We start from the raw sequence: 17108 nt of genomic DNA, 5'->3' as shown, positions 1-17108 counted from the left end.
AGTCGCTGCCGTGTGACCGGCGCATACGATCGTATACCGTGATGTCACGAATGTTATGCGTCCTTCAAATATGTGCCTGGATAAGAAGAGACATCCACCAATCTAATTGTTGCACATTGCCATTCTTAAAAATGTGTTTAGTGACTTAGTGAGTTAATCAACATAAATTATTTTGATCACAAAATATGTAAAAAAAAACATTACAGTTTTGAAAACGTAATTAAAATAAAACTACCTACCTCTTTTAAAAGTTATTCTTTAAAACTAAATACAGGAAACATATTAAGTATAACATTTATTATATTCTGTTAGTGCTACGTACTAGACACATCTAGTGAGGGGTTTGCGAAACAAATTAAATATAATCAGCATAAGCGCAGGCAAGACGCTCATGTTTTACCACTAGCTTACCTGCGCAAACCGGTTTGGATCGGGAAGCCCGTGTGTATGGAGGGGAAAACTGTAGCTCGTGCAAACCGAAAAGCGCTGTAAAAGTAGTTTCCACAAACTATACCGCGCAGGTAAGTCGCTGCCGTCTAGCCGGCGCTTAAAACTCATTCAACGCGGATGACACGGCTGCGGCCGATCGATCCAATTAGCATGATATTTAAATGCGGGAATTAAACATTAATTAAAAGGTACGCAGCGATTGTGTTAACTGATAATTTTCCTCTACATGTGTTTTAATTATTAATCAATACGTATCTAAAAATACGAAAAAGAAAAACAAATATATCTCGAGCATGCCATTATGTTACAATGCACCATTTTCACTTCTAAGATGACCATGTGGGTCTCCATCAATGACATTAATATGGACGAAGCATCTAGAAAATAAAATGACACTCACTTTGTGTCGGGTCTGCCGGATGGCGAAATTAATATTTTAATATCGGTATCCTACGCTCAAATGAACATTCTGCTTGCAAGCGGTCTGGCGACACCGCTGGGTCTGCCCATACAAAATTTCTGACTGTCAGGTTTCGACTCCACCGTTATTATTATGTTACAAAATGCCAATGTGCCTAGTTAAAAATTGTAAAAAAATCTACTAAACACTCCAAGAAAGATGGGATATCACTTTGCATGTGTTAGTATTATTTATTAGTTATAAAATGCCATTTTAAGATATTGATGGATGTTTATTCAATGCAATTGAATGACAGGAACCATTGGACAGTCAGTCGCCTGTGATTCGCTGGGCTCGCTTGCGTCTAATCTCCGAGAAGTCGTAAGTAACCGAGAATCTGTTTCTAACGCAATGAGTCATGACACTAATACGCCATTACAATAAAGGTTATATTACTATAAATTCTCGAAGCTTGTATCGCATAATGGAAACGGATACGTCAATGGTCACGTGACATCTACCTATACATCTGTGAATGACTTTCATGGACAATTTCTCGTGCGCGCCGGGTATGAAGTGAGTCGTCCATTTAATATGTCATTGGTCTCCATAGATTGGTGGTTGTATTAACAGATTTTTGTTTTTACGTGAAATGGACGTTAGCCACTTGCTCAACCTATTAGGTCTTTACTGTGAGTCGAAATATACATTATTTAAAAAACAACATGTGAATTTGCCAGACCATGGATTCGAACCCGGGACCTACGATGTTGTAAAGCGGCTGGTTACCACTCAGCCATCGTGGGCGTATATTACATACCTTCTGGAAATGGGGATTTTTTCTTAAATGATGCAACTGATTTTTGTTATGTTTATTTATGGTTTTAGTGTTTTAATTAGGACAAGTTAGGTCAGAACATCAAATTACATACGTTGCTAAGGAAACAATAACACCATTATAAAGGAGTCTATGGATTGGAATCCAATGTTAAGACTTAATTTTAATACAGAGCCGTTATGGTTTATTAATTAAACCGTATTTGAAAACTGCTCCAACTATGTTTTTGATTAAGTATAATGTCACTTATAATTACTTAATCCTTGTCCTGTTAATGTGTTAAAAATGTGTTTATCTTTATATCATTTTTATTTATATTTAATTGAGCTTTGGCATTGTCGTGACTCCTTCAATAGATGTCCTTAGTAGCATTAAACTCCTTCCATAAATTGAATATATTATACAAGTTTTCTTTTCGACAAGGTAACGTTGATTCCCTTGATCGGTGATAGAATAAATGAGTTTTTGTTGTACTCGAATTCGCCCGGCTCGATATACTTTTCATCGATTGTTATTTCATACTTGGATATGATGTTGTAAAGACCCATCCGCGCCATTAATGAACCGAATCTGGTACCTAAAATTAAACAAATAATTAATATTATTATAGTTTGGCAAAGAGGTTAGTTTACGTTACAAATTACAATACAGTGGAACCCCGATCTACCGTTCTCGCATAAATCGTTTTCCCGCACGGATCGTTCATTTTTAAAGTCCCGCCAAACACCCATAAGAACAATGTTAAATAATCCCGCATTAACCGTTCCCCGATTGATCGTTTTCCTTGGTCTATCGTCTAAATATTATGATCCCATCACAAATATTATCCCGATTGACCGTTTTTGTTGAATATTTTTCATTACGCTTTCGTAGAATTGTTTATGATACTTTTTATGATGCATTGTTTGTAAATATTATGGTCCTGTCACAAATATTATCCCGATTGACTTTTTTGATTGATTGACCCGATTGATTTTTAAATATTTTTCATGTCACTTTCATAGTTCATGATAGCTACTTTTTATTATGCTTTGTTTGCACATATCGGTCGGCGCTCAATCTCGCCTGACCGTTCAGTCGCGTTGCTTTGTTCGCAGTCTTGCCTCCAATGACATCTTGCCTCGCATCTTGTATCACGAATTTTTATAAGTCGGAACTAAAATGCCCCCCATGAAAAAAACTATAACTTTAGCTGAGAAACTTAAAATAATTCAAGACGTCAAAAAAGTTATTTTGTATGTATCCCGCATTTATCGTTTTTTTAGGGTCCCTTGAAAATCCTTGAATTGGGGGGTTTCACTGTACAATCAGATTCGACTTCGGCCCACCGCCCATTACGACGGCTAGACGCAACCACAAATCGCAGGAAATATCAATATCTAAACTCAATACGAATTTGATTATCTCTAGAGAAAATGTCTTCTATATCATACCCATGCACATTCTCGGTCCTTCGCCAAACGGAATGTGAGCAAATCGGTGTCTTTCCGCTTTGTTCTCAGCAGAGAATCTATCAGGATTGAATTTCATGGGATCTGGATAAATTTCTGGATCTCTGTGAATTCCCATGATCGGTATCATCACCGAAGTTCCCTTTTTTATTACGATATCAGTTTCAGGTATTGTGTAATCCTTGGTGCAGACCCTCAACACGAGGGGAAGAGGTGGATACATTCGGAGAGATTCTGGAAATTAGAAAGTAACTATTTTATTTTCCCATATTATGTGCAACTACAATTTACTTATCCTTACAATATAAAACAGGAGTACAATGCGTATGCCCATGCGGTGAAGGGCATACTAAAGATTGAGAATCCCCACTGTTTGCTTATATATCTGAGGCTACAGGTGACCTTGTAGTCTAGAGCGTAAGGCGCTAGCTGTTCATCCGGGAGCTCTGAGTTCGATTCCCCGCGAGGTTACAATATATTTATGTGATTTTCTCTGTCTGGTGTTTGTTTCACTTATATTACTACTGTTTCACTACACTTCTGCCATTGGGCCTCGTGGTCTGTTGTAGTGTCAAAAAGAATATGTACAGATTTTTTTTTAAATTTGAAGGTATCTTATTTAGGTATGGTCCCAATATTGAAGCTCGATTTGATATAAATATAAAGGATTTCAAGTTATACACATTTATATTTTTATAAAAATCGATGTTTTTTAAAATGAATATAAAAAATATTAAAATCAAGAATTAGTCTAAAATCTCTATCACAAAAAATAGAAAACTTAATAAACTAAATTTAATAATAAATAAGAATATAAAATAATAATGTAATAACAACGTGGGACCCTGCACCAAATTCACATTTTATAACATTTTTCTTAAATTGTAGGTTTATCTTTGACTTAAAATAAAAAATATTTTTCCTTTTAATGTTTTCAGATACGTATTTATTAATTAATACAGTTAAAATTGTAAATTGTCAAAAAAATTTCTCAAATTGCAAGCTTCGTATTTTCCCGCTAGGTGCCTCTTTGAAAAAGGCTGAGTGCAGGCTTCACTTAAGAATTTCAAAATACAGCATGTATGCAACAGATTTTAAATTATAAATTTAAATAGTGTACAAAATTACCTTCTACAACTTGGTTTAAATATTTCATTTCTGTGAGGGCATCGAATGATATCTTTCCCCCATGTCTTTCGACGACCTCGTCGATTTCATCTCGAAGCTTTTTTTGTACGTCAGGGTTGCGCGCCAACTCGAACATGGCGAAGCTGGATGCCGTCGACGAGGTTTCAACGCCGTCGACAAAAAATACGAAGAATTGTGCAGCCAAGTCTCCGATAGTCATTGTGGCGTCGTCGTCTTCATCTGTGGATTTATCAAGAATTTAGATTTTTTTAATAAACGGTGCATTCGTCTACGAAAGAAAATATTATATAAAATGTCAGGTGAAATTAATATTATACATAATATTTAAAAAAATAGTTTTTTTCATTAAATTAGAAATAAAAAAGTAAAAGACAATAAATATAGATAAAATTAGCATATAATGTTATGAACAATAAGTTGAGTAGGTAAATAACAACAAAAATATATTTTAACTTGAGGTGCCTAAATTATTTATTGAACATGTCAATAGAATAATTATTCGAAAGAGAACGAATCTGTATTTTTGAAGAATAGAGAAGTTGGCTTTTAAAAAATCAAAGGGAAAAGGTCACAATTTTTTGTCTATCTTGTGTAATAAGTGGACATTTTGAGTCATAAATAAGTAATTTTATAATTATAAAATTATTGCTAAACCAAGGTTTATAATAATTGTTTTATGTAATGCGTGTCCAACATCAAGTAGGTTGTGATGTATGCACTATAATCATAGAACAGATTATAATAATATTTATAAATAGAATTCCGATAGGCAAAATTCCAATACACTACATTTTGACGCAGGGTTTTGAATGTGTGAGTGTCCTACGAAAATGACACACGCATTATAGACGTGCATTAGTGTGTGTTGTAATCTTCAATACACATATATTAAATGAGCGTCAATGCATAAACCGAAAGCAGTTGCCAGTATTCGACGTATGACGTATTCTTGACACGTGTTTAAGTTTATCCCGAATTCTTCCATGCTCGAGATCGGTTGCCTGCTTCTCCACACCTGTTAGGTATTTCAGTTCCCATTATTTTTGAGTTCCCTGACTATAAGTGTTGCTAGCTTTCAAAATCAGCCAGGTCCATGTTTAGGTATATTTGACTTTTTTTGTGAATTGCTGAAGAACTACTGCTTTCTAACATTTCTGCATTATCGAAATGTGGAACTTATTAATTTTAAATATTCTAGAATCGAAATAATATAAACTTTCACCCTCGTGACTGTGTACCTACTTGAGAAAACAAAAAAGCTGTTTTTCTCCTATTCATACATTATGGACTTGGCTGATTTTGAAATCTATAGTATAGAAATGACAACGTTCTACCACACTCTTCCATTGTTATTCTTCAATTTAAACTATTTGCTGAAGTCACTGAGTTGATACAAATTAAACAACAACGCTTGTCTTTTCTTTAATCATCACAAAGAAATACTCATTTTGTCAATCGTCGTGAAATGATAAGCTTTCGTCATATTTTGGCTACTCATCATCAAGGATACACAGGTCAATAGTACCATAAATTTAATAACATGTTTATCATTTAAACACCGTATAAGTCACAAAAATATGTAGCTAGCTAAATATTGATTGAAATTTTAAACAATCGACAATCGAGCTCCGATGAACTTCGAAACACCATCTGTTGCCAACTTAATACTTAAGTAATTAGTAGTTACTTACCCAAAATTTTTCCATGTTCTTTTTCTTGTGCTCTCCTTTCTTCTTGGAGTTTCATCAACACTTGAAGATAGTCATTTCTGGAGATATTCTGATCGATTCTGTAATCCATAGCTTGTTTGGCTTGACCAGAAAAAAAATCGTTAACATCATTCTGGTACATGCTGACTCTAAGATTGGCCACGATGGACGGAGCCATTAGAGACATTGTTTGAATGAGAGACCTCAAGAATGGCAGTCTCTGCGATTTCTTGCTCATGTTTCTGAACATAGAAACCTCAGATTTGATACTGTTGCACTCTATCCCGAAAACGCAAGTGCCTATAATATCGGTGCTGAATCTGGAAAGAGTTTCTTTGACGTCGACGACTTGTCCAGCGGATACCTTTGACTCCACATAATCCTGCACTACTTTTCCATACATTACAACAGTATCAAACATAGTCTTCATTTTAGCAGATGTAAATGACGGTAAAAGCCGTACTCTGATATTTCTCCATCGGTTTCCATTAATGTTGAATAAATGACCTTCTAGTGGCTCAGATTCTTCGTGATGAACTAAACCGTGATCAGTAAAGTGCATGAAGTCTTTAACGAGAATATTTTTAATCAAATCTAAATCATTAACTACCAAAGCGACTTTATGCATCATGTAGATTCCGATGAAAGGTCTTTTTCTATGTGCATAGTAAATTTCTTCAAATTGCTGTCCGATTTGTAAAGTTCCGTAGACAATACCTTCGATATGGCCCGTGGGGAAAGATGGCTCAGGTGAATAAACACCCATTTTTTCCCAGTAGGTATACCGGCGGCGGAACCACATATATAACAATCCAAATAAACATATTAAAAGGACTATTAAATCACCACAGAACGACTGAAAGATGAACGCCATTATCTGTACACTGTTTTCACAACAAAATAATTTAAACTGTTACTAATACATAAAATCGAACCACCAAGAATACGTAATGTAATTATGTCAATGCTTAGACGGAATATTACTTGTTCATAAATGTGACAGTTAATTTTAATAAAATATTCATATCGCTTCTAGCTTCTATGCTAGTAGAGTAAACGAGAAGACAATATTATTATTAACCCCTTCGTTGCTTGCAATGCATAACTGAGGCAACAAATTAAATTGTTGTTTTCACAAAGTCAATTTAGTTTTATGCTTCATTCTATTATCTCTATTCTATTCATTTTATTATCTCTAAGTATGTAAATGTTATTTATTTATAGCAACAAGCCTTTGAGGAAAGATTTAAATAATAATAAATTAATATTCATATTAATATATGAATGGGGATACTCTGATGATCCTTAAAGATGCAAAGGCGGCGCGAACTTCTGATGGTCTGTCCGCCCGTTCTAACCAGCTACAACATTGAGGATATGTATGACCAAGGCATGGTCAGGAAGAGTATAGGCGTAACTCTCGCAATGACACGACAGAAGAATTCATATTCATAATATGAACTATATGCTGAATACCATAAGCTGAACCAAACTGGCATGCAGTGCATTTGGGCGCTTGAATAGTATCTTTAAAAGTGACCTCTCATTGTGTCGTTAGCGTAAAGTGTTCAACCAATGTGTGCAACCAGTGCTCACGTATACGTGTGAAAGATTGACTCTTAATATAAGAGAAATACAATAATGAAAAGTAGCGAAACGTGGCATATAAAGGTGCATGTTGGGCATAACGTGGAAAGACCACAAAAGATACAAATGGCAATGAGGTGGACAAATGCTGTCATAGAGTGATACCCAAGAGCATGGCCCCACAAAAGGAGAGCTGACAAGGCTCCAGCGGAGCCTGAGGGCCTAGGGTTAGAGGGGCTTGGTTTAGGCGACTTCATAACGTCATATTGACGTTTATCTTTTCGATTTATATTATTTTACATGCACTATTCTTGCAAATTTGTTCCATGAAGAGTAAAAAATATCGCCTTACATTAAAAAAATATGTGGCTGTGAGTTTTGTCACTTTAAAAAAAATACCTATATATTAATGTTTATTTGGTAGCCGCAGGTTATCTGGCTACTACAAAAGGGGTTCTCGACACGAGGAAGTTTAGGAACCAGTGATTTATATGATGCAAAATGCCAACAACTGAATTTATTTTATAAGAACATTTAAATTTATTTAAATAAATCGCTAAAAATATTCGGATTGCTTTTAATTTTACCTCGCCAAACCCTGCGGTGCGTGATAGGTACACCGTTTGGGAAACACTGCATTACACTGTCCTTAACCGTAGCGTTAGATAGAGGGTCCGTTAAAGATACCGGACTGGAAGCATACTTTAGGATGTGTGGCCATGCTCAAGAGTCATTAAATGACCACTGGGATGTCCTAAATGGATAGACGAACTCATATAGTTCAGTGGATGTACGTGGTAGCGAAGAACTAGTGACTGAGAAGAGAGTGGAGGGAGATAGAAGAGGTACCATGTTAGACCTGTGCATAGATGGCTTTTGTAGCACTTATTAAGGATGAAGAAGGGATGGCCACGGCAACGAAATCCTAGAGGCTGTGCAACAAGGGTACGGAGTGTTGATTTATTAGATTTTGGGTAGTATTATAGTTGTGCATCTAACGTGTTAAGAAAAATGAGTTTGGTAAGTATGCAGTGGAGACATTATTACAATAATTAACATTCTTATCTTTGTTTGACTTACAGAATCACATGATATGAGATATTATTATCTTAGACACATAATGCAAAATATAATGGGTATTTGGGAAACTCCAGTTATAATATTATATTTTACATACTCAAATAGCTATGCTAAGACAATAATATTTTATAATCATAAATTCAGCCTGTCTGGAAATTTGAAGGTATGCAGTTCACCGTATCACACTGTGAAATTAATTTTGTATCGGAAATATATGGTAGTATGTTAAAGACCGTCCAACCTCTTTGGTTGTAAAACACGATTCTTGTCGGTTTTAAACCAGCAGCATTTGGTTATAGTGATGATGAAAACAATAAACTATACCTACCTAAGGCAATCGAATAAAAGAAATTGCATATGATCTAAAAAATTTGGGCTATTTGACATTTGAAATTATTTAGCAAACGCATGAAGCATGGTTATGTTGGTAAACTTTACAAATATTAACATCGCTCAGTTGCCTATCTGATTTTCTTACTTCCACAATGGCTGACATTTTTAATGTTCATTGTGACTACTTACTCGAGTGCAGTTATAAATGGTTTCTCATAAATTTTAGATGATTTTTCAAACAAATAATAATACCGAAGTTGGCTGCTTATCTATTCATCGTGATAGATTGTCTTTTCATATGCCTTGAGAATTGGTAAACAAATGTCATCGCCGTAGTGTGAAGTTCTCAATAAATGATCCTGCAACCTAACCTTAACCTAACTTAATTAGTGGATTAGAGGTCCAATTTTAACTTCAATTCATTCATATAGACCAGCGATGCGAACTTATGGCACGCGTGCCACTGAGATGATTTTACATGGCACACGAATGTTTCATTTTTAACACATTTACTGCTGACCAGATAATTACTAATTAATTACCACATTTAAATATGTTAATTATATCTAATGGCAAACTAATGGAAACGCTTCAGTCGCGTTGTCAGCACTTAATGGGTTTAAGACAGTGGTTCTTAACCTGGGTTCGATCGAACCCCAGGGGTTTGGTGAGTGAGTCTCAGGGGTTCGGCGGAGGTCAAGACACACACCCAACTCATATGATCCGTGATGACACGCCCCGCTTGGCCATCATTGGCTGCAGGTGATCACGCAACATCGCTTGGCTTATCAGTGCTGCAGGGAACAACAGATACAGGGCGGTGGAGTCAAAAGCATCGAAGCGGAAGAAAACCTGAAGGCTTTTCGAAAAAAAGCTACCGTTATGGAAACGACGAACAGAGAACGATAACTTTGCAAACTTTCCCCTGATAGACGACTGTGTAAGTAAGATCGAAGATGTATCTGGAATCGGAGACATTTCTGTATCCGCGGAACTAAAGCAAGCAATTGCCATGCACTTAGATGAGTTTGCAAAGTCTCTCGACGGATACTTCCGTACAAAAGAGTCATATCCAGCATGAGTGAGACAGCCGTTCACGTTTAGTGTTGAGACAACAGATGTCAATGATGAATACCTCGATGAAATCATTGAAATTCAGCAGAGCCAGATTCAACAGCAACTCTTTTGTCTTCGTGTCAACAAATGGTAACGTACCCTGTTATTGCTAAGAAAGCTCTGGAGATTTTCATACCATTTGTTACAACATATCTTTGCGAGCAATCCTTCTCGTGGATGCTGGACATAAAAATGAAGAAAAGGAACAGACTTTGTTGCGAAAATGACATGAAGCCGCGCATTTCTGAACTGGTCTCTGAAAGGCAACAGCAGAAGTCACACTGATTTGCAGTAAATATTCATTCACCCACGATGACCGCGTGGATTAAGCGCCGGTCTATAGTGTCGAGGGTCCCAGGTTCGAATCCTGGGTCTGGCAAGTTCACATATTGTTTTTCAATTTGTGCATGAGTCAGAGTATGGTCCTAATAGGTTGAGCAAGTGGCTGACATCCATTTCTCATAAAAATAAAATTTGTTAATACAAACCTCCACTCTGTGGAGGCCCATATGATCCTATTAGGATCGGACATGGTCAAAGGAAAGAAAAAGAAAAATTCATTATTATGTTTTTGTTTTTGTGTGAAAATCATGATTTGATGGTTTTGTTCTTTGAACACAGTGATGTTGATGCACGGTTCATTTTGTGCACCAGTAAAATATATACCTATGTTTTGAATTTGAAAAAATCATATTTTATTTTTCCAATTAAGAAGGGTTCGGTGAATGCGCATATGAAACTGGTGGGGGTCAGTACCTCCAACAAGGTTAAGAACCACTGGTTTAAGAGAAAAAAAATTATCTATAATAATTTAAAAAATATTTTTTTATAAAAAACGTTTTACAAATAAATAATAGGTACCTATATACTTATATTATATTAAAAAATAATAATGACATAGCCATGCGTATTTTCTTTGCCTTTTACCAATCGATGCGCAAATGGAAATGACGAAATTCATGCATAAATGACAGATCGCATTGTATAAAATATAGCAGGCAAATCTCTTCAAGAATAATCATTACGTTTAATGTACATATATAATAATTGCATAGATCGGTTCTTAGGATAGGGTAATTAAATATAACAATATTCAATCAACAAACATTATGGAATTAATTATCGGCAGTCATTCAAATATAATAGCTGCTTGTTATTTTCCATCAAACATGATTTTATGTTCATTTTTAACATAACTAACTTTGACCCGCTGGCAACCTCGATTATGATCGATGGTCAAGTTGAAAGAGCGTTCGCGAATTGACAGATGTCGCTATTGTCAGGTCGCGAGGTGTGAGAGAAGCAACAGGGCTTTTTGATTTTGTCTGCCGCCAGAACAGTCGTGCTCCGCTTGGGTCTACCCAATATTAATCATGGACGTCACCTAACGGAGCACGATGCAGCCGTCGTGTCAAGAGTTTCTGATCGTTCCAATTTGGGTATTTTAAAACTATTTATTTGATTCACCATTCTTCCTTTATTTCTTTTCAAACTTAGCTGCTTGTATTTAAAGTTAGTATCGAGCTGCTTAATATCCATTTAATGTATTTTAAATTATTGTCTTTGCGATAATATGGTTTCTGTCAAGTATAAATCGCTCTTTTATTTATTGTTCCCAATTCTATATTCCACACTGTTTAATTATTATCTTTCACGGTCGTAAGATCGTGTGGCGCCCAGAAATTTATTATGTACATCCTAAAACCTGGATTGCACGCGCCTTCAGCCGTGTAATCACTTTTTTTAATTCAAATTACAGTTATCAGTTGCGAGATTTCTGAAGGAATAGTGGAGTTCGGCTTGGAAAAGATCAGGTAACTTCACGGCCCTTGTCTCATGTCTCATGCTTACTATTAATTACTTTCACTTTATTAGAAAACCTTTTATTTTGTAATTGTTACGTCAAAGATCACAATTACAAAATTTTATATAACAATGATCGCTAAAAATGGAAAACTATTCCCGTGATGGAGAATATATGAAAGAAGAGTGGTTTAAATGCTTCCACAATCTCCTTAAAAATTTTGAAAACAAGGAAAAAATTATTCAAAGAATAAATGATATGCCTTCGGCTAAAAACACGGTGGAAGATAGAATCTCAAGAACTTAATTGTAATTTTTAAACCTTATTAATAGAATTCCTAAAAACTATTTTTTCATTTTTTTCGTCATCAAAAACTGCTTGGCACGTCAGACAGCCGAAAAATATTATTTGGGAAATTTTGGCATGCGTACGTAAAAAGGGTACATATGGGTGCCTATGACATAATGATTTCAGAGATCTGTGAGTTTTATTTCAACTATAATTATAATCTTCTGTGAGCTGTGTTACATTATGTAAAAAGAATTTCAATTTACAAACACAGCTATCGGTATGAGATTTAGGACCAATTGTCATAACTGCAGATTCCTGCAATGAGATAGCTTCCCCGCTGCCGACCATTGGTTAGCCATGCTCTATACTGTTTTAGATTCGGGAAGAAACCTTTTACAATATAACAATGGCAACAAAGTTTTCATTAGTAACATTGTTATAATTATTATGATAGAAATTTGAAATATTATTTAACAAAGTCACAGTTTAGATAAGAGAAGTAGTGCAAACTTTTTATATAAATATTCAGATAACATTGTTGATTTTGTAAATATACTTACCTAGTAATCATCACATTTGAATTAAATCAAACAATGTATGAGATAAAGAGATTACAGCAATGCTCTTAAGAGTAAATAATAAAGTTTCCACTTTATGTAGATACCCCATATTACTTACTATAAAAATAATTAATAGAACCTTCATGCCTTCTAATACTTGAAAATCCAACCTGGGTAGGGTGGCCAAATTTGGGACATACGAATATAAGACCATTTCAGCATTATACCCCGTTTATATGTGCATCTTTCTTCTCAATTCTCTTCTATGGTATGGATGGAAGTATGGACGCTAAACCAAGAGATGTCACGGAGACTTGAAGCTTTCGAGATGTGGCTGTATAGACGCATCCTCAAAATTCCTTGGACTGACCGGGTGACAAATGTTGAAGTTCTCAATCGAATGGGGAAGGACCGAGAAGTTCTACATAGTATCAAAACCAGGAAACTACAGTACCTCAGCCACATTATGAGGACAAAAATACAGCATTCCCCAACTTGTCATTCAAGGAAAGATCAATGGGAAGCGTAGCAGAGGACGGCGCCGCATTTGGTGGCTTAAGAACCTCCGTGATTGGTACGAGTGCAGCTCCACTGAACTGTTCCGGGTAGCAGATGACAAAGATAAGATCGCCTTGATGGTGGCCGACCTCCGCTAGGGGATGGCACAATAAGAAGAAGATATGTGCATGGATTTATTGCTGACAATACGTATTATCGCGGTCATAACGAGAAAATGTAAGTTGAAAGATTGCATGCATGAATCAAAATAGTTCGGAAGCTTCTGAATTTTCACGCGACAGTTGGGATATGTTCTATGCGCCTGCGCACTAGAACGATAGCCGGTGAAAAAATGAACTACAGTCCCACAAACTTATCTAAAGTACGAACAAAAATGGAACTACTATGATACGAGGGTGGGTCAATAATTCCTTTGAAAAAAGCATTAAAACAGTTTTTATTTTTGTATTTTTTTTTATTTCTCAACATAATCTCCTTGGAGCTCAATACACTTGGTTAGACGTTTCTCAATTTTTTTTAAACCGTCAGAAAAATAAGTTTTTGGAAGGTCCTCAAAATAAGCATTTGTCCGATCGATGACTTCTTCATTTGAAAAAAAACGTTGTCCACTTAGCCATTTTTTTAAGTTTGGGAAAAGGAAAAAGTCACTGGGGGCTAAATCTGGCGAATACGGTGGGTGGTCGACCAATTCGAACTTCAATTCTTCAATTTTAGCCATTGATTGTAAACATGTGTGAACACGGGCATTGTCCTGATGAAAGAGGATTTTTTTCCTGTTTAAATGAGGCCGTTTTTCTTCAATTTTCTTTTTTAGCTGGTCCAATATAATCTAATCAATAATTAGCGATACCATCGTAATTCGCATTTTAGTGACACGGCGGCCTGAATATAGTCGACATTGATTTCACCCCATATCGTTTGTAACCAATCAAGATTTCTCATCGTGTATACACCAGCGCATCTATTCCATATACAAGGCTGCTATCGAGGGTAGTTTATCATATTTATGAATTGAGGTATTATAATTGTTATAATAAGTTAGCCGTCTAAGCTGTCAAAACTGTCTATCTCTCTCTAAAAGTTAACACAGCCAAGAGGGTGCTGTTAAAACATATTGATTTTTGACAGTTCTGATGGTTAACTTATTGTAGCAATTAACCGCCTCAATAAATATGATAAACTACCTTCGATAGCAGCCTCTTGAATAGAATAGATGTGCAGGCAGATCTTGTGGTTCATAAATGATTGTACCAGTGCATCTATTCTATACACAAGACTGTTATGGGCGGGTAGTTTATCATTTATTTATTTAGAAAAAGAGTATTACGGCATTACAGCGATTGGCCAATGCGCCATAATACATAATAAATACAAAATTATAAAAATATCTGAATTACAAATAACAACTAATATAACAAGAAAGTAGAAAAGACAGCATGTGTTTATGTAAATATTAAAGAAACATGATAATATATACAATTATAAATTTAACCTATTTAACACGTTCACAAACATTATATAGGTAATAAAAAATAAATCAACCTTTATGGTGCCATCAAATAAGTTAATCGCACGATACACAGCACCATGAAACATAACATCTGTCCTGCGACGAGGTATCTTGAAGACCGTAGAGTTACGGGTGATATTGGTGGGAACATGAAAATTAATATTTGCCAGTATATACGGATTGTAAATGAACCCACGAAGAAGTAAAAAGAAATGCTTTAAAAGAGCAATCACTCTTCGGGTGGACAAGGATTGCATTGATAGCATACCCAGAAGAAAACGAGACGGGAAATTCATTTTATTATCATTGGAAGGAACCATATAGGAATATCAATAAGGAAAGAACCCGTATGTTCTTAAGTAGAGAAATCTAAGAAATCTATTGTGGACTCGATTCAATTTAATTGTGTGAATGGACTTATTAGGACTCCAAATAATGCTAGTATATTCAAGAATATTCAACACAAATGATACGTAAGATGTACGTAGCACTCGGACGTTTTCGAATGATTTTGAAACCCTCATAACAAAACCAAGCATTTTGCTAGATCTAGTACTGATGTTAAGAATATGCTGATTGAAAGTGAACTTTGCATCATACAATACACCCAAATCTTTTATCTCCGTTACCCTACTCAATATCTGTACCTCAGAGGCAGATGGATGCAACTCCGTTTTTGGGGAAAATGAGTTTTTTAAGAATTGTCATGCTAAAGGCTTTATCTATTAGTGGCAGAGAGATGAAAGTCCTAGTCTAAGATATGCATAGCATAAAGATGCAAATGCCATACCTACCTTAGAAGCAGAAGGATGCAAATCCAATAATCCACTAAGATAAAATTCTCTCAAACCGTCTGCAATATGTACTAGATGAGAACCAGCCGGGAGAACGAGCTTTAGAGGAGGATACAGCACTATGGACCATATTATCCAAGTCATCAGAGAAATCAGAGCGGTAACAGGAATAGAAGCTGTCGCTATCCATGGGTTTTATAGACTATGAGAAAGCGTTCGATTCCATAAAGAAATTTTCAATACTCGATGCACTCAGAAATCAAGGAATCCCCGGGCGCTATATAAATATTTTCAATAATATATACAGTAGCGCAACAACATCTCCATAAAGCATCGCGCATTTCCTATCAGCAAAGGAGTCCGACAAGGTGATACAATCTCACCTTAACTGTTTACAGCTACATTTGAAGACTTATTTAGACAACTTGACTGGAATGACACGGGTCCCCATAAATGCAGAATACGTGAGTCATCTACGCTTTGCCGATAACAATAAATAGTAGTTTGCAAGACTCAGAAGGCCTCCAAAGCAGAATGCAGTAACTCGCTGGAGTAAGCAACAAAGTAGGCTTGAAAATAAATGTATCAAAGAATAAAGTCATGTTCAACTGCTTTGCGGGCCAAAAAGAGATCCTCATCAATGGCATTCAGCTCGAACAGGTGAAAAACTACATCTGTCTGGCACAATAAGTGTCTCAAGTCTAAAATCTCCCAAAATAATTAGTTTTTTCTTGGGCAGTACCAAATTTTCTATTATGTGAAAATAGTCACTGTATGTAGTCGCTGAGCTGCCGGGAGGGAAGTATACAGCGGCCAAGTACAGTGAACAAAAGCTAAAATTAACTTTCAACCAATTAAAATCATATTCACTGAAATTTGATCTGAGTGGATATAAAGTTTGTGTGGATAATGCTACCCCATTTCTAATTGCCAGCAAAACGCCCCCATATCATATTTATGTATTATAATTGTTACAATATGTGCTATGTTTTAACAGCATCTCTCTTAGCTGTGTTAACTTTTAGAGTGAGATAGACAGTTTTGATGGCTAACTTATTGTAACAATTATAATCCTCAATCCATAAATATGATAAACTACCCTCGATAGCCACCGGTAGCAGTCTAGTGTATGGAATAGATGAGCTGGAGGGGTTCAATATTTACACTATATTTGTCTAGTGTGGATTTTCGAGCTCGCTTCTTTGCACAATGAAATAAAACAACACAAATTGACAGTATAAGAAATATTTATTATGAAAAGTCAACAAGTCATAATATCAGGTACACATATCCACCACTTAAGACTATGTAAAAATACCTTCTACAACTGTTATATATGAGAAATAAAATGATAGGATAATACGTAAATATTCCAATTGATAAGACTTATATATGTAGAGATTGCACATTGTTATAATAATATTCTTCAAAAAATACAGATGGCCATTTATTTAATAAGGTACATAGTTGCATTACAAATTTTTTGACAACTCAAATACTATAGCCATAAATGGACC

The 17108-nt window shown here is 35.6% G+C and overlaps 1 protein-coding gene across 1 annotated transcript; it reads right to left on the bottom strand.

Moving 5' to 3' along the window:
- Positions 1 to 1707: 1707 nt before the first annotated feature.
- LOC147071615 (cytochrome P450 6a2-like) lies at positions 1708 to 7099 on the bottom strand. Its single transcript, XM_085948190.1, has 4 exons — positions 5980 to 7099; positions 4268 to 4507; positions 3122 to 3373; positions 1708 to 2265 (listed from the first exon to the last, which is right to left on the bottom strand). Exons 1-4 carry the CDS (start codon positions 6869 to 6871, stop codon positions 2087 to 2089), a joined length of 1563 nt encoding a protein of 520 aa, XP_085804316.1. The 5' UTR covers positions 6872 to 7099; the 3' UTR covers positions 1708 to 2086.
- Between the last annotated feature and the right edge of the window lie 10009 nt (positions 7100 to 17108).

This window comes from Rhyacophila brunnea, unplaced genomic scaffold (assembly GCF_057557595.1).
Source record: "Rhyacophila brunnea isolate RB1 unplaced genomic scaffold, BYU_Rbru_1.0 scaffold_20, whole genome shotgun sequence".
NCBI lineage: Eukaryota > Metazoa > Arthropoda > Insecta > Trichoptera > Rhyacophilidae > Rhyacophila > Rhyacophila brunnea.
The sequence above is the reverse complement of the archived record's forward strand: the minus strand, read 5'-3'. Positions and strand labels throughout refer to the sequence as shown.